The sequence below is a fragment of the Phalaenopsis equestris genome, unplaced genomic scaffold (assembly GCF_001263595.1).
Source record: "Phalaenopsis equestris unplaced genomic scaffold, ASM126359v1 Scaffold232429, whole genome shotgun sequence".
NCBI classification, from domain to species: domain Eukaryota; kingdom Viridiplantae; phylum Streptophyta; class Magnoliopsida; order Asparagales; family Orchidaceae; genus Phalaenopsis; species Phalaenopsis equestris.
Genome location: NW_018250394.1, coordinates 43,523 through 69,519, shown reverse-complemented (window position 1 = coordinate 69,519; position 25,997 = coordinate 43,523). Strand labels below are relative to the sequence as shown.

At 35.0% G+C, this 25,997-nt stretch overlaps 1 protein-coding gene across 2 annotated transcripts in view; it reads right to left on the bottom strand.

Moving 5' to 3' along the window:
• The window catches only part of LOC110038306 (phosphoinositide phosphatase SAC6-like), a 174,315-nt gene that overhangs the window by 123,087 nt on the left and 25,231 nt on the right, over positions 1 to 25,997 (bottom strand). For both annotated transcript variants that reach the window (XM_020743099.1, XM_020743100.1), the window contains exons 6-14: positions 21,677 to 21,734; positions 13,089 to 13,145; positions 12,968 to 13,001; positions 12,794 to 12,874; positions 12,547 to 12,653; positions 11,278 to 11,364; positions 11,080 to 11,157; positions 8,390 to 8,460; positions 8,185 to 8,283 (exon numbers count right to left, since the gene is read on the bottom strand). In XM_020743099.1, the coding sequence (XP_020598758.1) occupies positions 8,185 to 8,283; positions 8,390 to 8,460; positions 11,080 to 11,157; positions 11,278 to 11,364; positions 12,547 to 12,653; positions 12,794 to 12,874; positions 12,968 to 13,001; positions 13,089 to 13,145; positions 21,677 to 21,734 (672 nt within the window). The remainder of the gene's footprint in view (positions 1 to 8,184; positions 8,284 to 8,389; positions 8,461 to 11,079; positions 11,158 to 11,277; positions 11,365 to 12,546; positions 12,654 to 12,793; positions 12,875 to 12,967; positions 13,002 to 13,088; positions 13,146 to 21,676; positions 21,735 to 25,997) is intronic.

The following is a 25,997-nucleotide window of genomic DNA, read 5'->3' as shown; positions in this document are numbered from 1 at the left end:
TCTTTCCCTTCCCTTCCCCTTTTTTTTAAGCGCCGACACCAACATCGACTAAATAGTATTTATTTGATGTGAATTGAATGAATAGTGTTGAAGAAAAAAAGAATTATGAGAGTAGCTCAGTCTCAAGCCAACCTCTCGATGGATATGGGAAATTGTAATTGTTATTCTGTGTTGTAGATTTGAATCGACTGTTATGTGCACTATCCTCCCAACCGATCATGAAAAAAGTGAAGCACGTGTTGAAGTCACATACCATTACAACATTCTGCGTTGAGAACCCACAACTGCTGATGAATGTGATCATATCATTTGGAACATGTGCATCAACGTGTGTTTCATCGATTGCTCTAATACAATTCTGGAAAGATAACGAAGGGTTCGATAATTAGGATAGTTATATGAAAATGAAATATAATAAATAGAAGAAATTACCTTAAACTATGCAATATACCTCGCATCATATGAAATCTCTGTGGGGGTCCGTTCGAATATAGAATCTGTTGGTTTTGACTTGTGAAAAAAAAAAACTGACAAGTGCATTCAACCCTACTAAAAAATATCTACAAATCATTTCAGAGTATTAAAATCGCTTCATACCTCCTCGCATTGATTTATTCTGCAATAATATGTAGAAGGTTATTGTCAACATCTCTCGCAAAATTGTTATGGATGAGCCGTGAAGTCCATGATTTTTTTGTAGTTCCTCCAACAGATCGGTGTACCATCTATGTCATGCGGAACATATTACTAAATCTTGTTGGATGGCCCACAAGCAACTCTTTAACTCATTTGTCGCCAACATATGAAAATGACTTGCAAAAAGTGTGTTGTATGTACGAGTTGTAATATTTATACTTCAAGCATACGGTAGTTGCAACTCTTCTTCTACACATTTCTCTAGTTGTATCCATGTATTTCAGCATTGAAGTGGCTAACACATAAGCATCAATAAATTAGTTAATATCATATAAGATTACGAACAAAACTAACATAAGCAAACAACATTACAGAAACAAATAGCAAAAATAACAAAGAATGAAAAACTCCCAAGTGGCATGTCCAAAGCAGCCTAAATATCCAAAGAAACATTAAAACCATAAACAAATAGAAATGTCCCACAAGAACCAAATTAAAAAAGTGTCCCACAAATGTCACTGCTCCCATGAAAATAACGTAGGTAAGTCACCCAACGGTTAGCGGGCATCGCTATGAAAAATTCTCTCTGGATCAGATCCTCAAGTAACTTCACAGAAAATAAATACAACGGCATTTCCTTGAAAATTTTTGGAGTTGCATCCAGAATTTGCATAACCAACTGGACAGAAGTTGTTTGTGATGGGCCCGAGTTATTGTTGCATGAATCCACCAAATGTGAGATCTGGCTTCTAAGGAAAGTAGCTCCCTCCTTTATTTTCAACTCGGGGACGCTTTGACCGGCTCATGGTTTCAACTTCATGGAGGTCCGAGCTGCGGCCTTCAATGGACTCACCTATTTGGTCAAGTCCTGAATTTATGAGGATACCACCCAACCCCGCCTCACTAGGGGCACATGCATTGTTGTCCGTTGTCAGGATGCCTCCAAACAAATGATCCAACTTCTCCAACTCAGAATCGATTCCACTATTTTTTTTCTTTTTTTTTGTAACAGACACCACCTACAAATTCATATAACATGTTGGATTTAAAAACAACTTAAAACTTGAGAAAAATATTAGACATTTCAAAAATGCTCACAGTCAGTCTCTCTGCCCACCACTCCTCGAAAGCATCAATCTGTCGCTTTACTGAATCTCAACCCAAGCCTATTGATCATCGTTTCAATTCCTTCCAAATTTTTCAATCACTTCTTAGTTTATCACACTTGTTTTTTAACTACATCATATCATACTCTGTAATTTTTTTGAATTTTTTAATAATATTTTGTCAATGTTCCTTGTTAAAATAAGTTGTCGGCATATTTTCCAGTTCGACCTCATTGAGGCGAAGGTCGCAAAATATTAATTCATTTTATCTCGCATTGCAGATAAACCGACCTCTTTTGTCTTAACCATTGTATCACGAGCATGAAAAAAAATTAATTAACATAAGTATCGCAAATCAAAGAAAAATAGGAATACAACAAGATCATAACCAATGCCACCATCTCCACACACCAACACCTCCACACACCAGTACATCCACCACACCACCAACACCACCTCCACACTCCAGCACATCAACACAAACACAACCAACACCAACCACCACCTTCACAACCACATATAAACGCCTCCACACAGACACCACCTCCACACACCAACCACACACCAAGCACCATCGCACTACCTCATAACCAACACCACACCGCACCACCTTCTCCAAATCACACACCACCACCTCAACACCACCAACCACCAACATTAATAGCACACCACACCACTCCACCTCCACCATCTCCTCACAACCTAAAACCAAAATCAACAACACACCACACAACCACCTCCAGACCACCAACCACCAACATGAAAGGTTTGATCGTGTCAAGCATAAATGTCTTGGTTTTGAGTGCCCTGTATATAATTACACAAAACATTTCTATCTACAGATCGAGCACCATCTTTCATCCATTTTTCAAATTCTCACTTAAACATCAAAAGTAGTGATAAAACCTTATCCCATATTTTTCATTTGTGGCAATTACATTCAGGGCACCCGAAACATTTCCATCTACAAATCAAGCACCTCTTTCATCCATTTTTCAAATTCTCACACAAACATCAAAGATAGTGACAGAACCACATCCCATATTTTTCATTTGAGAAGATTACATAAAGGACAACCCAGAACATTTCCATCAACTTATTATTTATAAATTAACCATTGTTTTTCATCCATTTTTCAAATTCTCACACAAACATCATAAATATCAGTAGAACCCCATCCCATATTTTTCATTTGAGGCAATTACAAAAAGAGCACCAAAAACACTGTTATCTACAAATCAAGCACTCTCTTTCGTCCATTTTTCAAATTCTCACACAAAAAATTATAGGAAGTAAAGATAAAACACGGCTCCATATTTTTCAAATTCTCACTCAAAAATCAAGCACCCAAAACATTACTTACAGGGCACCCATATTTTTCAAATTCTCACTAGTTACATATAGGGCAGTCAAAACAGTGCTATCTACATTTAGGAAACCCGAGAAAAAGCTATCTTCCATTCAAATTTTTTCAATTGAGGCTGTGAGATACAGGGCACCGAAAAAATGCTATTCTCCCTCTTTCATCCATTTTTCAATTGAGGCAGAGACATACAGAGCACCTGAAATAGTGTTATCTACATACAGGGGGCACTTGAAACACTTCCAACCTTACAAATCGCAAAATCCACAAAATTCTCACAATAATCAGAGATGAAAATTAGAAAGCCGCAAATCGCAAAGAGAAAACCATTCCATCAAAGATGAGCCATGAATTACATACAGTGCACAATAACCAAAGATCAGAGGGAAAAGAGAGAAGAGAAAGGCAAGTTGCCACCAGAGAGAGATGCTAGAAAAAAATGAGAGAGATACCTAGGCAGCGTGGTAAGAACTTTGTGAAAGCGATCGAGAGTAGTAGCTAGGGCAAAATAAATGCAAGAGAGGGACCCACAGTCTCGAGAGAGGCAGAAGAAACGCAAGAGAGGGAGTCATGGGCGAGCGGGGTAATATCTCCGCGAAGAAACGCAGGCCTGCGACCGCGTTTTAAGATAGATTATTTAGGAATGCCACCGCGCCACTATTTCCAAACATACCCAATTGTGTTTTCAAAACGCACTGCGCCAAAAAAAGCTGCCCCAAATGGGCCGTAAATCTCTCTTGCCTATTGAACCATCATATATTTGGGTGTACTTGTTTCATTCATGATAATCATCTACAAATTTCTAAATTACACCCTACATCATTAAGATGTGCCTTTCTAGAATATTCTCGACTGCATAAAGGGTATCAATGTTGTCCCCACTCTTAAATAGGTACATGATTTTTGATGATTCATGAATAAAACCCATTTTTTGTAACTCATTGATGTTTAATTTTTTACAAAATTTTGATGAGTTTTTAATATACTAGAACAGAAGTTCAGATCTTGCTCCAGCTACACCTCCAGTGCCTCAGCCTAAACCACCTATCACTAATGTTTGCTTGAGAAGATCTCGTTACCCTGATTTTAGTCCGATGCCAGTATCCTACTCAGTTTACTGATTGCTCTTCGAAGTGATAACGATTAATGTGTCTATCACATTTCCTCCTATGTTAATTATAATCAATTATCTTTCAATTCTTGCTTTATTTTCTTTACTTCTCTTGACTCTGTTGAGGTTCCAAGATCTATTCAGCAAGCCTTGTTCTATTCTAGGTAGCGGGCAACGATGCTTGATGAGATAAATGCCTTTAACGAAAATGAAACTTGGGAATTAGCTGAGCTAACTTCTAACAAGAAGATTGTTGGTAGTAAGTCTTTGCAATAAGGTTTCATTATGATGGATCCGTAGCTTGACTAAAAGTTTGATTGGTTGCTAAAGGTTTTGCCCAAACTTATGTGAACGACTACTTGGACATATTCTCTCTAGTAGCTAAGTTGATGTTGGTTTGCCTACTCCTATCATTGTCTGCAATGCATAATTAACCCCTACAGCAGTTGGATGTGAAGAATGTTTTTCTGCATGGTTATCTTTTGGAAGAGGTCTACATTGAGCAAACACTTAGGTCTATTGCTCGGGGGGAGTCTGAGAAAGTATGTCATCTTTAGAAGTCCATATATGGATTGAAGCAAAGCCTTCAAGCATGGTTTGGAAATTTTAACCAGGCAGCAGATGAGTTTGGAATGTGGAAAAGTAAAAGATATCCAATTGTATTCTATAAGCAATCTGCCTCAAAATCATTCTATTAGTGGTTTATGTTGATAACAATATCGTTACTAGAAGCGATGCATGGGGAATCATATAATTGAAATTCAAAGATTTGGGTTCCTTCAAGTACCTCTAAGATATTGAGGTATCAAGGACCAAAAATGGTATCTTTCTATCTCAATTAAAGTGTGTGTTAGATTTGTTAGCAGAAATAAAAAAATTAGGGGTTAAACCATGCAGAACTCTGATGGTTCCTAATCAGCAACTTATCAAGGATTGAGAGCTTTTTAATGATCCTAAACAGTATAAGAAGTTAGTAGGAAAATTAAACTACCTCACAGCAGCTCGTCCTAATATTGTGTATTCCGTTGTCACTATAAGTCAATTTATGTCTTAGCCCACGGTCCTCATTGGTCAGCTTTGGAACGAATACTACATTACCTCAAGGGAAATTCCTGACAAGGTATTTTATATTAGAAAAATGAGCATATAAACATTTAATGTTTCTCTCATGCTAATTGGGCAAGTTTCAATGTTCACTGAAGATTTATTACTAGATATTGCTTCTTTATTAGTGGTAATTTGATCTCATAGAAGAGCAAGAAACATGATGAAGTGTCGCAGTTCACTGCAGATTTTGAGTATCGAGCAATGGCACAAGCTTCAAATAAATTGATGTGGTTCTCCTAACTGTTGACAAAAATGGATTTTAAAATGACAGTTCATAAAGTTATGGTGTGCTAACTAAGTCGCAATCCATATTGCTTCAAACCCTATTTTCCATGAATGAACTAAGCACATTAAAATAGATTTTCATTTTGTTTGTGAAAAGATTCAACAAAATTTGATTTTACAGCACAAGTAAATATTGGGGAATAACTAGGGCACATCATTACAAAGGCTCTTAATGGAGCTAGGGTCACTTATATTAATAGCAAACTGGGTATGATAAATATCTATGCTCCAACATGAGTGGGAGTCTTATGGAAAGCAATATATTAGAAAGCTTGTATATTAGCAAGTTTGATTATAGGAAACTTAATTAGAGGCTATCTAATTACAGGATCTTTCCTTCCGTAGAGATATTCCTACTCTATTGAGATTGAGTATACATATATGTAAAAAAAATAAGAAAAGAGGACGTCTTTTCTGTTACAGTTTGGAAACCTACATACAAAAAGAACTACCATGTTGTATATAGCACTACTTAGATGATTCACTTGCACAGAATCATTCCTACTTCATTGTAGAGTGGCATTGATGATGTTTATTCTCTCCATCCAATTACCCTTAGTTCTTATACGAATTCAACTGAATGGATGATTACTAATGAAACCTTCATTGTGAGACCTTTATGTTATTTCCTTACCATTGGTGGTATTATCATGGATTTGGAAGTCACTTTGTCCACTTTAAGTCTCAACTTCGGGTTTTCTTCCAAAAACTTCCAAACAAATCTAACTATACAAGTAGAATATTATATCCTCCAAGGTCAAGTGTATTTGCAACTCACGTCATGAAATTGGCTCGCATCTTCTCAAATTACAATGTTTCTTATAATATATGGACAATAGAAGACTTCACAAGCTTATTGGCCGTTATTAGTTGCATCACTTCCATTTTCAGTTTTTAAAAAGAGTTTATTTTCATACATTCATTATATCAAGTTGAGATTTTTTTTTCAAAGCCAGAGAGGTATATACAGGAATTTTAAGAGAAGGAAACAACAAGAAGGTTAAATAGTTTAAAATCATCTCATTGACCTACTTGGATCTATACTTAAGGGAAGAAGTATAAATCTTTAAAAAAAAACACAAGGAATTTACGCATTGTGGATAACCCAAGGGAACTTTATCGAATATGTTTCTACTCTTATTTTCTTCAATTGTGCACTTTCCATATCCTATTATCACCTCTAGCAACTCTATTTTATGTATCTTAACGAAAAGGGCTGACGCGGGGGCTGGATTTAATTGAACCGGGCAGGGGTTCAGTAGAAAAAGGAGTCTCGATCTAGTAGGATGTTGGACCGGCCACAGGCCAGCAACCCCCCTCCCTTTCGGTTCCAGCCGCCAGACACCATTCCCCCTTCTCCTTGCTCCTAGTCGTCGGCCACCCAACAATTCCCCCTTCTTCCTGATACCAGGTGTCGACCACCCTACAACCTCCAACTTCCCGCCACCAATTTCTCACCCTCTTCCACTTTAGCCCTCAGTCACAGTGCCAACAACACCACTGTCACCAGATCTTCCTACCCAGCCCTTGCTGAATATTGTTGTACAATGTTTTTTTCTCATTTCTTTTGATTTCTGATTGTAATCTGACTTGTTCTAAGTAATAATATTGTCGTTTTTTTTTTTGTTGGGATTTCATCTCGGTATCAAGGGCTTAATCCCACTTTCTCGTTAAAAAAATTCTGTTAATAAATCAAGTTTCAAAGCATTAATCAGTATCATCTTCGAAAAATCATTGTTTAAAAAGTCATTTGAGGCTTACGCCTCGAGGGGCATTTCGACATGAGGCACATAAAATGCCTCTGGGCTTAAGCCTTCATGTCACTAGTGAGGCTTACGCCTTATTCTCTGAGGCATATGGGCCAATGCTTAATGCCTCGAGACATTTAGGCAACGCCTCAATCAAGTTATGAAAAAAATGTACTATATAGTATATCATATTATGTTTACTTCCTACGATGTCCTAACAAGATCAAAAGATAATTTTAGTATGAAAACATGATTATGTTATTAATTTATTCTTTTATTTTATATTAAATTCAATTTTGGATTAATTGATAGTAGAAAAGAATTTGAAGTAAAAGTAAGATAGAATTAGATAATAATAAATATGATGACTCTTTTAAAAATGATAAAAGTAAGGATGAAACCACAATGGATTTTGAACCTCATGGAATATTTAAATTTTAAGTGAATGTTTACCCAGTATCACGTGTTAAACTTCTATTTTATATCAATATTTATTTTTAAAATTTGTGATTTATATCTTTATAATAATAAATTAAATCAACATATCAATAATTGATGTTATATTTATGAATTGTTGTAAATTTAATGTGTTTTTTTTCTTTCTTGAGGCATACACCTCGCCTCGCTAAGGTAAAACGCCTCGGTTCTTGATCTTGCCTTTTTAAACTTTGGAAAAAACAAAATAATTTTAGATCTTAAGAGGAAAAAACAGTACAAACATCATTAAAATAAAATTCTAAGAAAAAAAAAAGAACAATAGTCAGTTAATATGAGGCAAAGAGACCTTTCATGGATAAACTCAAATAAAAAATTCAGGAGTGCATATACCTATGACGTTTCAAAAAATCTTCAATTTGATCATAAAGGAGAGAGAGACGTTCAAAATGGATATGTCCGCATATCGCATGAAAGTCAAAATGTACATATCTGTGACATCAACAAAAAATTAGACTGCTCAAAAATTACGTACAAGCACTTAAATCAGATTTAGACTGCTCAATAATTACGTACAAGCACTGAAAAAAGGAATTACCTTATGCTAGAATTAGTGATAGTCTCCATAACTTTTGTGAATCTTTCACTTAGACGTCCCTCACCACCATGCTGATTAAAAAAAATACTTATGGGAACATTGTGAAATCAAAACATAGAATCTAAAAATCCAAACATATTTGAAAATTAATATGGATGCTCCATGATTGAGATTTAGTAATGGTTTTAGGTTTACTTCAAATATTTTTCCTCCACAATCATAAAAAGATCTCTATGTAGAAAGGTCAGTAATACCCAAAAAAATACAAATAAGTTAAGTTAAAATTTTATTTTAGATTATTCCCCATTTTTTAACCTCAAAAAAAAATCCAAACTATTTTACAAAATTCTACACTTTATCCCGAGTAATTGTAATTTGATATATACAATGACAATGACACACACACACACACAAATGCCCGCACGCATGCATAAATACATATTATTACTATATTTGGATTTAATAAATATTACTTAAATTTATTAAATTTATCTTAATTTCAGTATTCATCAATCTGATTTACAGTTTTTTGCAAGGAGAGTTGTCTGCGACTGGATGCAATCTAAGGGCAAGAATTAATTTAAATTAAGTTAATTAAATACACACACACATATACATTAAGCTAAGCCCATTAATTCCTTCATTTTCCTCTCATGTCACTAGCTAGCATGCGAAATGGGGACTATAGCGGGAGATGGAGCTGAAAGCGATATGGATAGAGACTTGTTCTGCTCTCGGGTAGCTTCCAGAGTGAAGAAATAAAAGGAAATAAGTATGAGAGAAAATGAAGAAGAGAAGGAAAACAGTAGGGAGGAAAGAGACAATTTTGTGAGGGGAAACCGTTTCAAGCTAAAAACGTCAATTATAGTTGTTTGTACTAAATTGAGATTGATTTTAAAAATTCATCAAGTTAATGAATTGGTTATTGTTAGACTGTTTATTTAAAGAGAAGAGCCTAGGGAGAAAAATTCATCACGAGACTAACCTGACAGTCAAGATGAGATATTCACTTGTTAAAAAAGGACTCAAATTGTCTGTAGGGCTAATGTTTGCTATTACTCAATAGCATATCCTACTTGATGTATGTTTGTATTTAGAATTTCTCTCATATTGAGCACAATATGAATACGTTACCAAAACTTTATTCATGTAAGTGCTTAATTGCTTATTTTCGGTCATAGGATCATTATAGAAATGCAATATCAAAAATAAATGTAGATTATTATCTATTTTATGCTAATTAAGTTGATTGTTAATAGGTACCTTCCTGTTTAGTAAGAATAATATACAAAACAGCTATAACACATAAAGATAATCGAGGAAATATTATGTATATTGTAAAAAGATAGATAATTACATTAATAGTTTGCGCAATGAAGGTCAGAGTTTTAACGAGATAAACTTTGATAAGAAAATAATTGAGTTTCCGACTCTTGTTACAAAGAATAGGATGGATCAACTTGTATGAAAGAGCTGATGACAAAGCATAGTGTTACCTTCATCAATGATTGTTATAGTCGACAGACTGGGTAATGACCCAGTAAAATAAATTATGTTAAAGCATATAAAAAGATAAAATGAGACAAGAAATGCTAATAATAAGAATGAAATAGAAAAGTATAAGCATATAAGATATTACTTATTATAGTGACTTAAATGACTTGTGAGTAGCAATTTTGTTTATCTTTAACAACTATTGATGTACTGCTTACAAGCTTGTTTTCTTTAGTAATAAAATATCAAAATATATGTATTTATTATTATTGTTGTTACTCTTGATAAGTCCCTGGCTAGCATACGCTTTATTTCTTTCTTAAAAATTTAAATATAATTTTAGCATTATTTATCTCCCTGAGCATTCAGCTTATTAGAAATCATAATATTAATTTCTACAAAGATTAAAAGAATAAGTGAAATGTTAGCAAGGCGACTTGTAATTTTATATAGCTTTCGAATGCACAATTTTTTATGGCTATAGAAGATTTTTTTTGTTATGTATGATTTTATATTTGCCGACCCCACGTAGTGAGATTATGGCTTTGTTGTTCTTGTTGTTCTTGTATGATTTCATATTCATGTGTTTTTAAGAACGTCTGTATTTTATTGGAGTACTTGTACAAGCTTCATATATTATGTTGGATACTAAAGAATTAATTAAAGAAATAAAATGTAAGAGTTTTCTTTATAATGATTTAATTAAGTCTAATTTTTCACTTGATCCTAACAAGAACAAATAAGATATATGTCAGCAAAAATTGAGTTCGATTTAGTAGTTCCCTCTATTAAATCTCTGACATGACGGGATCACCTGAAGTGTGATAAGTTGAATGTGCTGTTGTAGATGGATCAAATGCTCATGAATGACAACAACTACATAAACCTTAATTTCTCCTTACTGGTCTTATTCTATTAAATTTTAACCTCATAATAACAAATATTGTAAAGCATGTGCAAGCCAACCACACACAATGCTAACAAATTGATCAACCGGAAAAATGAATCTACAAATAGGGCCAAAAATCAAGCAAAATTGAACAAATAAGTACATGTGATCATTTCATGTCTTATTTTTATTAGTTAATTTAGAATGTAATAACTTCCACGGTAGAGGATAGCTGCAATGAAAAATCAAATTAAGATGAACGCCACATTACAGCAAGAATTACCTTATTCACAAGAGTAAGAATTACCTTATTCACAAGATTAACAGCCATGATAGATCCATATCTTTTAACAAGATCCATAAAGTGGCGCTGAGCTACACGAGGCTAGGGATGTAGATAAAGAGTTTTAGTTAGTCATATTCAGCACTGAACAGGAGAATAATACAACAGTTAATATAAATTATTCCACCAATGATATAACAAAAAATCTCTGCAGATGCACACCCCCTCATCAGGTTGCACAATTTGAAATGGAGGTTTATACGTTAAATCGACAATCTGTTCCCATAATAATGGTATGGAACCACGAACCTACAAAAAGGACAAAAACAGTCAGCACTATGCCAGGATTAATTATGTTGAATAAATTTGTGGATAAAGACCATGTCAAATGAAATAAATAAAATAAATAAAATTTTACACATAAGCCTTCATCCAAGCATGCCTATAATTTAAAATAATTACAAATTACAGCCAACAGCACAGCTGTTGGAAGTCAGGAGCATGACCATCAATCATCACCACCTTCACCTTACCCTCAATTTGAAACTAAATTTTGCATAAGAATATAAACTGAAGTTTCATTAAAGAATAGAGAAATTAAATTTCAACAACCTCATTGAAATCCCTTAAATCTGTATGAAACAGCTTTAATCAATTTCTATGTTGCATTAAATCGCACAAACAATAGGAAGGTAAAACAAGAGTAACAACTGTAAAAGGCTGAAAATTTCTTATAGCGAATTTCCATTTCACAAATATTATTCATCATCATCAATAGCCATATCCCAATTATTTGAGGCTAGCATTAACATTATGTTTCACAACTCATTCCAATAGAGTCCTGTACGAGATGCAAACTCTATTCTGGCTTTCAGATTTTTTCCACAATTCCATTTGTAACTTAAAATATACCTTCGATTAATAAAACATAAGGATTTAAGGTTAAAAAAGAATTTATGATCTAGTCGACATTGTCCACAAACAAGAAACATATGTTCACAGTCGAACTTCTCCATCATTCATCATCAATAAATAAGTCCTAAGGAAAATAAACAAGAAGAAAATGAAGGTCTGTCGTGACATTATCTTCTAACGACTTTATTATTTTTCCATCTCCCTTCTTGTGAAAACTCTAGAGGGTGAGCAGTTAAGACGTGGAAATTCATGAAAACTACACATCTACATGTCAATAATTGAACTTTGAAGCCTAAATATGATAAAAACACAAACAAAAAACTATTTGAGAAAACAAGATATGACAAGATTCTCTAGAACTTATTCTTAGATGTCATGGAGAGTCTAATATACGTGATGTGGATAAATAACAAAATGAACGATCTGATGATCCAGGTTGTGCCCCAGTTTGTAAACAAAAAAAAAAACATGTTGATAATTTATTATCTACAATCGTCATCATGACCAACACCACCTTATATTAATCATCTATTGCTGATTTTTTGCAAGACAGGTTACTAGGTGAAAGCAGCTTACTTGCAAAAAAGATGCTGTGAATCCATTTACATGCATTAACTGTTCAGTTTCAACAAAGTTTGCAACATAACCATCTAAATCAGCTCCTCTTCTCCACATACGGGTACCTAAAGTAGTTTAAAGACATTCATAAATTGCATAACTAATTCTGAGGGGTGTCAGAAATAAAATAGTGCCAGTTACATGAAGTCTGATCTGTAAAAACTACCTAAATTTATTTAAAAAGAACAAATTAAATAACCATGACCTGTCCTCCTTGTACATCTGCGAGCAATGAGTGACACGTCAACAATATTTGTACCAAGTGCTGCTTCAAAATGCTGATAACCTGCTATTTAGTTAAGGCTAAATGGAAAAAAGATATGCTTATTCAGCTAAATGTCAAATGAAAAGTGGAAAACCAAAATGAAACTAAGGATATTTCCTTGCATGACAGGAAGTATGTATGGGTCTAACTGCAAGAAGTAATACCAGCAGTAAGCATTTCAAGAAAGAAAGCAACAATCCTAAAGTAATTAAAGATGCTCAGAAGCTTATCTAACTTTGTTATCAACGAGTGCTTCCAATATGTAATCATTCCAAAGAAATCTCGGATCTGCCTGTAAAATTAAATGTTCCAACTAATGAAACCAACATGGCATAGAAATTGGAAAGTAAACATAAAATGAAACCATAATGTAGTTGCCTAGAATTAAACAAAAATGTGAAGATTTAACACCTTTAAATAATATTTTACCATTATATGAGCATGACAAGAATTTGTGAAGAGAAAACGGGAAATCTGAACAAATTAGCATATATGAGATGAAATGTTCCAATGCTAAAGGCACAATCGAATGCTAAAATTGTTAAGTCTGTGCAACACATTAGAATCACAACTAATAAAAAATTCCCCACATCAATGTAACATGGGGGATATACACTATCACACAATGTTAATATGGACAGTGTTTTTCACTATAGATAGCACCCAATGCCCTTAACTGTCTTCATTGTTTTGATAGAATAGATTTATAGATACTCTTAAATACCCAAAAGCGCATTCCTTGGGGAGTCAGGATGCCCCTAACCACCTTTGTTGGTGTGGTGAATGGATTTGATAGGTCGTGGTGCTTCATGCACTGCACCCAAAGAAGATTTATTGGAGCAGTAAAATTGCATGTTTCTGCTACCCCCAAGCAAGGGTGACAAAGAAGCGCGGTCAAATTTTATCAATAAACTTCTTGCTCTTACATAAATGACTTTCACCTGCAGTTATCATGATGCCTATAAGCACATTTATTGGTAGGGCTAAAAGAATAATTTATAGGTATGATGTCAAAATTTGATCCAACTAACAAAATCTGGATCAACTTGACCCGATTACTTTTAGAGTCAGGTTCGGGTCTATATTCCTAACACGTTTAATTTTTTCAAGTCGAGTTCAAGTTAACTGACCAATCCAAACTTGACCCAAGTAGTTTTCATGTCTAATGTTAAATGGGTTATGCAAAAGATTCAAGTTAGACTTTCTAACACATTTAATATTTGGGTCTAGTCGGGCAAAAACAATTATAAATCAGATCAATTTGGGTCTGACCAGAACCCAAACGGAAAATTCCATTTGACTCTCATTTATAGTATAATTATATAACCCTAATCACCTTCATTGGAGTGGTGAGATGCCCTAAGCACTTTTATTAAAAATGGGATAGATTTCATTAGTTGTGGTGCCCCATGGACCACACCCATATGGTCATACCTTTATCGATGTGACAAATTAGCCTACATTTGTTGCTCCAATATAAGATGGCTTTTTTCCATTGCCATCTCATGGAGATGAAGACAAAGCTAAAATAATTTCAATAAAATTCATGCTCTTACATAGATTGTGTTTTTCACCTATGTGCTAAGCACCTTCAGGACAAGGTGGATATACCTAAACACATTTATTCACGTAGTGAGATAGATTTCATAAGTCACAGTGTTTAGTGCACCACAACCAAAGCGCCTTTATTATTATTGTGGAATGGCCTGCTTCAATTACAGCCTTCAAATGGTACAGAAGCTATGCCAAAACTTCTAGCAAGTCTCTTACAACAAAATTGCCATGGACAAATGCATGAATCAAGGGATACAAGCATCTACCCATGAGCATTAAATGAGATAATTAGAAAGAAGCGTTATGGAATATACATAAAAGGTAAAAAGCCTAAAGTCAACTATACAAATTTTCAAAAACATCTCACATATGGGAAAAAGGACTTGAACCCAATATAAGGTCATGTGGAGCTCCCTCTACCGCTTCCTAAATAAAATATGCTTAATATGAATTTTTAAAATAATTATATTAATGGTACACATTAAAAATAATTAATTATTTATAATGCTCCTTGTTGGTTGGCCAAGGGCATGGAACCAATATTCCACCACAATGGACCACACAACACCTCCAGGGTATGAACTACAAAATTCTTTTATAGTACTTAATGAATATAACGCACGACGTGAGCCAAAAACTCCTTAACAACATATTGAGTTCAATGCATCATCAGAATATCCTAACCACCTCAGTTTTCAAAGATAATAAACATGTGAAACCAACCTATCCCATCAAGAGGCTCGGCAGGTGTTAAGTGGACAGCTAAGCTTGATACTCAAAAGAGTTGCTAAAACCAACAAAGGTGAGTATAATGAATTGACATAAATGAAAGTCACCAAAATATTTGTCTTTACATTTGCAAAAAAGCCTTCAAAACCATTTATAATGACATTGATTCTGTGTCGTCACCTCAACAGGGCGAGGTCTTAAACCACATCAGTGGACTCTCCTAGATCTGAGGTAATAAAGTCCCATATGGGGCTTCTCAAATATCATAGGAATAAAACATTAAACACGGACCTCCATGTAATTGAGGTTACAAACCCCAACATCTGGCATATCTAATACTAAAGTAAACTATGCCAACTTTCAGTCTTTGAGACCAAATAAAATGACATTTGCCAAGATTTATGGCTTCAGATTTACATAGATCCTTCAAAATAATTTACAATAAATTATCGTCAATCAAATCATCCTATGTATAGGGTGAGGCCAAAAGATCCATCATTAGGCCACTCTTAAATTGAATGAACTTTAGTCGCAACTACTCTAAAAGGCATGCCATTACTTTGAAAATTGCAAACTGTCCTTCAACTCAAATTTAAATCAATAAATATTTTATGCAACAGATTGTCCTACTTACAGGATAGGATTGCACAGTTTTTAGGTCCAACCCTCCACATCACAATGATGGAAATTGACAAGAGCTGTGCCTTATAATAAATATTAATACAATAAATGTGCAAAGAAACTCAAAAATACATAAATATGTAAACCCAATTCTCTACAATCAAACATGCAGGCAATATTGAGGGAGTCCAAAGTACAAAACAAATAAAATCAATAAAACAACCCCGTTGATAACCATGCAAAAAATAAACCTTAATTGTGTTGAAAGCAAATCAATTTGGGCCCATGATAAAAAAATTATAAATTTAAAAATATTGAAATGAAATCAACCGCTTCGAGTTTAAAATATGAACTCGTCTATCATCCGCACTCATTTGATGAGACTAATGAATTTAAGATTAATCTAAAGCTCAGAAAGAGCCAATAACATATTAAGTGTACTTTAATGACCCTTCTCAAAGATTCATGCCAATAAGAATGTGGCATGTTCTATAGTGAGTTAATTTTGCAGTGAAATGGCACCACAAAAAATTCACCCTTTGACTGAGTGACTTGTCATAAAATTGGACCATTAAATTTTATCATGATCAAAACCTGCAAGTTCCCAAATGACCTAAATCCCAGAGCGATTAATTATACAATGCAATTGATATGACACAGTACTCCGTATTAGTTAAGGTCGATTGACAATTGTCCCAACAGACAAAAATTCACTCCAAATCTATAAAATCCCCTCGGACGATACATCCTAAGACTAATAATAAGGATCATTTGATCAAGTTGGGTTGACTAGCTTTTCCGGCCAAGTAGACCAACAACAACAACAACAACAAAACCTTAATCCCACTATGTGGATTCGGCTACATGAATCCTTTCTTCTCCATTGCGCCCTATTTAATGTCATCTTTTCATTTAGTTCTAATAAATTAAGATCATTCTTTTACAAAAAGCCCAAGTATTCCTAGGTCTGCCTTTGTCTTTCATAACATAAGTCAATAATAACCTAGAATAACAAAATCACAGGATCTTGATCGATTTCATCATCATTCCCATGCCATCAACTCCAAAATAATTATCTCTCGTCACTAGAATGTGTAATGAAACAAAGGGCTGGACTCCAATCTAGGAATTCTAGATGGTGACTAGAGTAAGATAAGGTATTGAAGATGTTTGTAAGTTAATGAGAAAGGGAAAACCTGACAAAACAATAGAGATTCCAAGAGCTTGAGGAATAGCTGCTAATACTTTAGTGGAAAGCAAAAAGGAAGAGGGTATTAGCCGGCTATGAAAGAGGGATACAAATGTAAAGGAAAATATAGAAATTATTAATAATTTAGTTATAAATACATCCCTTGAAAAGGAAAATGACAACTCTCAAACTAAAGAGCAAATAGAGAAATTACTCAAGTCAACCCGGGGCTTGGAGTTAATCAAGGTGAATACAAAATGGCTGGACAGCGAAAATTTAAATTTTAATGTATTCATTTTCTATAACTAACTTTTAACAAATGAAGATGTCACTGTATAAAAAAGATTAAATTAAAGCAGTTATAAATTTACCATGGGTAAGATTGTCTGTGTTTTCTATAAATATTTCATCTTCTATCGCTCATATTTTAATAAATTAATTAAACCTAAAAAATTAATTTGAAAAAAACAATAAGGTAAAAATGTCAATGATTAAACCTACTTTTAAATCACAGTAATGTGACAAAAATGAAATAATAGTCGTGTCAATTAAACTTTTAATAAATCGATACCAAAATATTTGATAATTTATGAATATAATCAATTACGATATTTCATAACATTCAATATGTTTTAATATATCAATATCATATTTATATCATTTTATATATATACAATCGTCACAGCAGTGCATCTAAAATTATATTATTTAAGATACTTCAGTATCAATATCATTTTTCATTTACGTGCACGGGTAACTTAATATTCCCCTGCTAGTACCACAAAAGAGTGAACTCCCTCATATCCAAGCATTCACATGCAATCAATCTATGTAGTTAATCATTCATACATTTATTTCATTCAATTCAATATATTTTGTATGCATTTATATAATGCGTAAAAGTAGCATTTCTAATAAATTCAACACAATGATATGACCAACATCAAAAAGAAAGAGCATTTAAATCACACAAACAGTGCAATCAGGTTTCAATAATAATCAATGGAGTCAATTTAGACAAAACAAAAGCTATTATAATTTAAAAGTAAGAGTATTCACTTTGATCTCCTGAAGACGAACTTTTTCCTTTCCCTATTCCTTCTTTTATTTTAATTGACTAACTAATTATAAATGTAAGGATTATCGTCAGCTGTTTTCATTTACTTCAATTATTAAATAAAATCTTTCCTTTATTCAACTACGTAAATTTAATTCTCCTTTACACTTAATTATATATCTAAATCATAATTAATGTTTATTGCTCGAACTTAGATTAATAACCTTCTTATGATAATATTAATTTTTTTCCACTTTCAATCTTCTAACATAACCTTATTTATATTATTAAAATTTGCTCTTATTTTGTCATTAATTTAATATGTAAGCTGCATATTTATTGTATTACAATATATATTTTGATATAACATCTTATCGTTACTAGATTTAACTTTTTTTTTATTTACTTTGTTTAAATTAATAAAATTTCTTTTATTGAGTTTTTAAAATCATCATCAAATTTATCTTCGAACATAAAATATTCTTCAACAAAGTAGATTTGATATTAGTGTTAAGAACATGTATAATTTATGAGTGAACCACTTAATTAAAATTTACCCAGGACACAATAGAGAAAAAGGATTCATGTAGCCAACCTCACTTAATGGGATAAAGGCTTGTTGTTGTTGTTTTTGTCGTCGTCGTCATTTGGTTCCAATTAGTCCCACATGATATCAGCTTTTGCATCGCTCAAACGAGAGAAAACTTTCCCCTTTTTACCTCAAGCTACTATTGTTTGCTTGTCACTCCTATGTATTCTTTGTTTTGCTTGCTTCCTCTGAGTTCGCGGGACATTGGATGTGATGTTCTGGTTCACATTAGATATTTAGTCCTCATCTCAATTGATCTCACACAAGCATAAAATAGCCGCTTGATTCATAATTCAATAATCATAGCTCGGTTGGCTCTTGATTTTTCTTTTTTTGCATGCTTCAGTCATTCGAGCTTGAAGATCATTCCGCCCTAGTGTAAGCCCTAACTTGCCCATTTGTATGCATTTGTCACAATTTGCAAGGTAGCACCTTCTATCGTCATCAACTCACACAGCACCCATTATCTTCTTCCTCCTCATTTGCTCGATTGTTGCATACATGTGTTTCTCTCGTCGTTGTTGTCGGCTTTGATAGATGCATGGGAAGCCCTAGCTTGCACTCATCAATCTTCTTGCCTTGTTACACATCGATCGGCTCCCTAGGTAAACCATTCACGATCAGAATCGGTGTATGGTACCTTTGGCTTTGTCTTTTGCAGGCAAGTATTACTCTCTCTTCTTGTTCTTCTTCCTCGCCTGGCTCTCTCTTGTTATGTCCTCTATTTCATTCTTACTGTTACATTGGTTCAAATGAGGTGTCTATTCTTAATATGAAACTTTTGAAATGCTTCGCTCAAACCAACACAACTAGTTAGAATTCCTTTCTATATTTGTTTTCTTTTTTTTTATTTTTGGGTTATTACAACAAAGTTCTAAATTGTATAAACTCAGAAGCTAAAAGTTTCAAAATAGGTTTAAACAACATATATGTACTAAGAAGCAAGCATAACCCTAATATGAAACTAAGCATAAAGCACAGAGAGGCTGGCCGGTCCATTGGACAACAGCAGCCCTGAAATGTCGAGAGACTGGACCAACTGGACCAGCTAGGCTGATTTTTCTCTCTCAGCCCCGTCTGTAGGAGGACACCCACATGGAAAATATAAAACAATATCATAAAATCCTCCCAAAATGAGGGTAAAATATAAATAATGTTTCATCTAAAATCCAATGTAGCTTCTAAAAAGTTGATCTAGAATCACATTAACTCTCATTAAAAGTGCAGCACTCGATATTATGGAGCCCCCACATCTCCCTTATTATTCACTGTCATTTACATGGTTCATAATTGTGAAAATGTGAAATTTTGGAAGTAAGTGGGTCCATGATAAAACCTTTGCTTTTATTCCCACCTAGCCCAACATGCTTATAGTATTGAGTGCTTGGTGAGATCCCAGCATCTTACCCCACATGGTTAACGTGTTCAATGGAAATGCATTATTCTTGTTGCAATGGACATAGATTTTTCTAAACTATGCAATTAAATTAATCAGATTTGCTCAATTCTCATCCATTTGAACCTTTGTGAATGCTTTCCTCCAATGCTATAGCTAGATTTGGATAACTTGGGTTCTGTAAAAGTTATTATTTTAGGATGGATCATCTATATGGTTAAAATCCCAACTGAATTTCATTTGAAAAACTTGGCCATGAATATCTGCAACTTCTGCGATGTGCAATTCTCAACCAAAGGATGATCTTTATATCTTTTTCAAATGAGATTTTCTTCAAATATTTAGAGTTGACTTGTTTCTCTTTAAGTATTAAACGATTTTGTGGATAGCATTCAAAATTCTTAGTCACCCTGAAGAGACTCATTTAACTAACTTTTCCAATGATAACCTTCTCGCATCAATGTGGAATTTTTTTACAAGAAACAAATATGATATGTTTTGCTATATGTTTTGCTAATTAGAAAACTAGAAAACAAAAAAAAAAAACATGCAATTTAACATCATCTCTAAAGTTTAATTTTGGATGGACAATTACAAAGGGAAAAAGAAACTTATCACTAAGAACAAATTAAGGCCTGATCTCCCAGATAAAGCTTTAACCTTCTTTTGTGCAACTATTTAGTATAAATATTGCTTAGTTGCATTGTGCAAAAAATAGATTTGCTTGACTTAAGTTAGTCTTTTTTACAGGTCAAGATATTTTGATATGTCAATGCATTTCCTGAATTTTACAATAAGGTTAACAAAAGCGTTAACTAATTATTTTAACTATGATAAATTGGATGAAACCGTGCAGTATTCTGTTAATAACATGACATGATATGAGCAAGAAAGAACTAGAATCCGTTTTCTAATAGAGGGGCTGAGAAAGAATCAGTTGCTCTGGTTTATTGGTATACCTGAAAAGATATGAAAATCTACCTTTTGAAGCTTGTTCCTAAACAATTAAGCATACATAATTGTGTGGAATTTAGATTCTCAATGCAATCCAGTTTAGAATTATACTATTTACTTGAAATTAAGTATATGCACGCCTACATTTTGTGCTAAGATTTGAAACTACATATTTTTACTAATAATCATATAACTAACTTATTAGGTTCTTGAAATAGCATCAAGGAAAAAAAATTGCTTCGATTCATTGCCCTTAAATAAATGAATACAAATAAATGTGAAGTGAGTAGTTGAAATGAAGAATAAAATTGGAAAAGGTTCTGCAGAAATATCAATGCACAGCTGTAACTTGTAACAAAACTAAATCGCTTCTTTATCATCAATCATGCAAATGGGAATCTGTATATGGTTCATGTATTTACCTTGGTGATTATGAGTGAAATTGTCAAACACAGAATATAAACCCAATTCAACTAAAGTTTGCATGTGTACTATAAGCTAACATCCCACTATAGCTTTTGTTTTTTAAAGGGCAAACCATCCCACTATAATTGCTGCAGTTCAGTTATGACTATATGCTATAGCTGATAATAGTAGCCAATATCAACGAGCCCACAAATTGCTATTCTTTGACAGGCGCAGGCATGGTTCTATTAGTTAACAAGAAAGCTTTAAAACCAAATGCAAATCTACTTTTGAACAATTTGATTAATAAAAATAGAGGTAGAAGGAACCTGTCTCCAAAGAGGAAGAAATTTAGATTCATCACCTAATTCATGTAGCCTCTGAGCACTGCAAAAGATTTATAAAAAACTACAATAAACCGCAGAGAAAATATGAAGAAAAAAATAAGTGACGTCTTAGCAGTCTACGCCCAGAAATCAAAGTTAAGTCAACTAATAAATTTTCCTTTCAAGAATCTAGCTTCCAAGGATAAAGGACTAACTAAACAAGACTATTCTGTAGCGGCATCAAGATATCAAGGAGCAATTTGGCTGGCTGCTTTATCCAGGGCTTATGAATGATTTATGCCAACCCCTACAAAGCAGTTTTAAGACGCATCTTAAATCCTCACCACATATACCACATATTGACAGATCAACTAAATTTTCAATCTCAGTTTTTGCCCGTTTGTGGCAGTTTATTTGGAGTGGTGCGTTCTGAAAACACCGGATGAGGTGTGGAAACCACGGCGTGGTAGCACTGCTTAAAAAGTTATGTTAAACGTGGGCCACGGGTTCAACCCAGCAGCCCGTGTTTCTTCGCAAACCTATTACTCGTATGCCCATCTCGGTGCTCCCCTCTCACCGCTGCCCTCTCCCTCGCGTTTCTTCTGCCCTAGGTCATGCCTCTCTCGATCGCTCCTCTCTCGCGACTCTCTCCGGTGGCGCGGGTTGCCTCTCTTCTCTCCCTCTTCCCTCTGATCTCCAGCACTTTGTCTGTTTACCGTGCTCTCCGTCCTCCCACGGTATCACCAATTTTGTTCGATGGAATGACTTTCTCTTTGAGATTTGTGGATTTCTCATTTGCGGTTTGAAATGAGAATTTGGATTTTGCGATTTGTAGCTTTCTCTTTATGATTTGGAATTTGGATTTTATGATTTTGTGGTTGAATGTGATATAGAATGGGGTTTTATCTTTAACTTTGATGTTTGATTGTGAATTTGCAAAATTGTTGAAAGGGGTGTTTGATTTGTTGATAGCAATGTTTCGGGTGCCCTGCATATAGTAACCTCAAATGAAAAATATGACATGGGATTTTATCTATACCTTTGATGTTTGAGTGAGAATTTGAGAAATAGTTGAAAGAGGATGTTTAATTTGTTGATAACAATGTTTCGAGTGCCCTGTATGTAACTGTATCAATGATAAAATTTGGATGGAGTTTTATCTTTAACTTTGATGTTTGAAAGAGAATTTGAAAAATGGCTGAAAGGAAGTGTTTTATTTGTTGATAGCAATGTTTCGGGTGTCTTGTATGGAATTGCATCAAATGAAAAATATGAGGTGGGGTTTTATTTTTACCTTGGCAGAAATTTTGAAATAAAGTTGAAAGAAGGTGTTTGATTTGTTGATAACAAGGTTTCAGGTGCCCTGTATGGCATTGCATCAAATGAAAAATATGGGATCTTTACCTTTGATGTTTGACACAGAATTTCAAAAATGGTTGAAAGAGGGTACAAGGTGCTTTGATTTATTGATAGCAATGTTGTGGATGTAGAGGTGGTGGTGTACGTTGGTTGTGGTGTACGTTGGTTTGTGGTTTGTGTGTGGAGGTGGTGGTGTACGTTGGTTTGTGTGTGGAGGTGGTGGTAGTGTGAGATGGTGGTTGTGTTTGTATCAGAGGATATCATGGTGAATGTGTGGAGATGGTGGTTGGTGTGTGGTTGTATTTCTGTTCACTTGTTGCGAGGTCCCCGAAACGCAGACGAAACGAAATTGTAGGGCAGGGAGAGGCGCAGCGTCAAAATAGGAACGGCGCAAACGCAACAGACGTCGACGCAAACGCCGCAAGCCGACTGCGTCAAAGAGACGTAGTAACGTCGGGACGAAGCAAAGGATGAGGAGCGAGAGTCGACGAAACAGAGACGAGGTGCGAGCCCTCTCCTTCGAGCGGCAGAATCAAATTCAACGGAAATCGCCATTGGAAATCCTAGCAGAGCTCTCGACCGCAGCTGACATCGTGAATATACATATATATATATATATACATATACGAAAAAGTCCGAGGGAAAATATATTAATACAAAAAAGATACGAAAATGTTGGATGAGATGACCTAAAAGAAAGTCGAACTCATACAATACAGCACGCACAAAACTCAGATAAAGCAAAGATTCAAAAGGTAAAAAATCAAAAAGTCACAAAAGGGCACAAAAGTGCTAGGAACGTCCCACTTTAGTCCTTCCCACTTTAGTCCTTTAGTCCTTCTGCCTCTAGTTCTCGGAAGTGAGTCGACTAACAAATTGGTAAGGTAAGTATCATTGGTCGTAGTAACCACAATATCATCATCAGATTCATGAGTGAGCTCAAGTAGATTTTCATTCTTCTTCTTCCTCTTAGATGTGTAGACCTGTCATTCCTCATCCGATGATTGACTCATCTGACCAGTAGATTCCAAAGATGGTCGAATAGGTGTAGGTCGTTGCACGTCTCGATCCCCACGAGTCTGAGTAATAATAATATCTTTCTAGACCTGATGAGGCGGTTGTGAAACAGTAGAAGTGTTTTCATCTATATTATCAGTGATAGATTCTAGGGCAGGCGGGGTCTGCAAAAACTCCCTCTCCCCCATGATAGGAGGTTCCGAAGACGAGGGAGCTACAACTGGGGATTGAATAGTTGTCATATTGCCTCCCTACTCAGGAAGAGAAGGTAGATGGAATCACAGCCTCTAGCGGAGCAGTTTGCATTTTTTGTCTAAGTTGGGGGTGTAGATTGTGACATTGAGAACTGGAGTGTCCGAACATACGACAGTCCGAACAATACGATGGAAAAGCTTCAATCTCTACCTTATGCCAATATTAATGGTGTTGTGTGCCCAACCAGATTTCCTCAGAAGCGGGTGAAGTGATGTCTATTTCAATAAGTACTCTGGCTTCAAAAGGACGGGACAGATTAAAAGTAGGAATGTCTATCTTGAGTGGCTTCTCATAAACTGAGGAAATAGAGTACAATACTTTTTGAGAAAAATAATGAAATTTTAGACCAAGGAGACGAATACAAACCGGAATGATTGGTGGTTCCGTCTGTGGGTCAAAATCTACAGACCATTTCAGAATCTTCATTGCTCTGTTATCAATTCATATTATTTTTCTAGCAAATATGTGCATGTAATCTTCTTCATTGCTAATTTGAACAAGAATGTCTCTCATCTAATAGTCCAATTTTTCATTCTCCAACAAAATACATAAGTTCAAATTCTTTATGAATGAGCTCTATTTTGGGATGACCATATAGAAATTTCTCAACCAAATTCAGACGACAGGAGGAAGCAAGTTGAATACATTCAGCTTTTGTAAAAAAGATGGCAAGCTTTCCATTATTCCTACTAGGTTTTATGATGTCCTACGCCCACTCAAACGAATGAGGGAAAGATGATGGGAAAGATGAGGGAAAGATGATGATTTTGGTGTGCCTGAGGCGTGGACACCGACAAGGGCAGCTGCATACGATTTGACCGAAGTCATCCTCAAAGATAGGTGCGACGTTTAGAGAAGAAACCAGACGAGGGAAAAAATCGTATCGAAATAGCCTAAGCTAAAAAAGGGGACGGTGCGGTGAGACGAAACAAGCGCAGAGAACGCAAAAATCGGGAGCAGTTCCCGCGAGACTGAGCCACAGAACACGCGAGCAGCGAGACGAGCCGCAGAGGAGCAGAATCGATCGCAGAACACTAGAGCAGGAGACGAGCCTCGTCTTAGAGACGGAGAAGAAGCGGGGAGACGAACAGAATCGAGTGCGAAGACGCCGAGAGGAAACAGCGAAGAAGTAACTGTTGCTAGAGTTCGCCATCGGATGAAACGCTAGCAGAGCCGAGCGAGGAAGACGACGTTATATGATACATGATACAGGTACAAAAGTTGGAGGGGAGGAGGATCCCCGTCTAAAACAGCCAAAAAAATACTTTTAACACCCCTAGGGGTTCCTCCTCCCACATTACAACTCATGCGAAATGAAAACACCAAACTTACAAGTGTACCCAAGCCAAAAAAACAAAACTCAAAATTAGTATACTTATGCCCGTGTAGCAGAAATAACAGAAAAGAAACAAAAGAGAATCCAAGAAAAAAAAGAGACAGCGGGAAACTCCCAATCCACTGGAAACACTAGCAAACAGCAGTGCAAACTAGGATGTTGATCGACTGAGCAAAGCAGCCAAACAGCACAAGACCAACATAAACCAAGAGATCAGGAGAGCCAGAGACACAAAACCAGAAAGGGGTGCAATCTGAAACCTACCAGCAAAATGAAGAAACGACAAGAGGGAGGGTGCAAAAACAAACCACAGTAAAGATACGAGAGCACCCAGCCATATAGCCGAGCAGCAAGAGT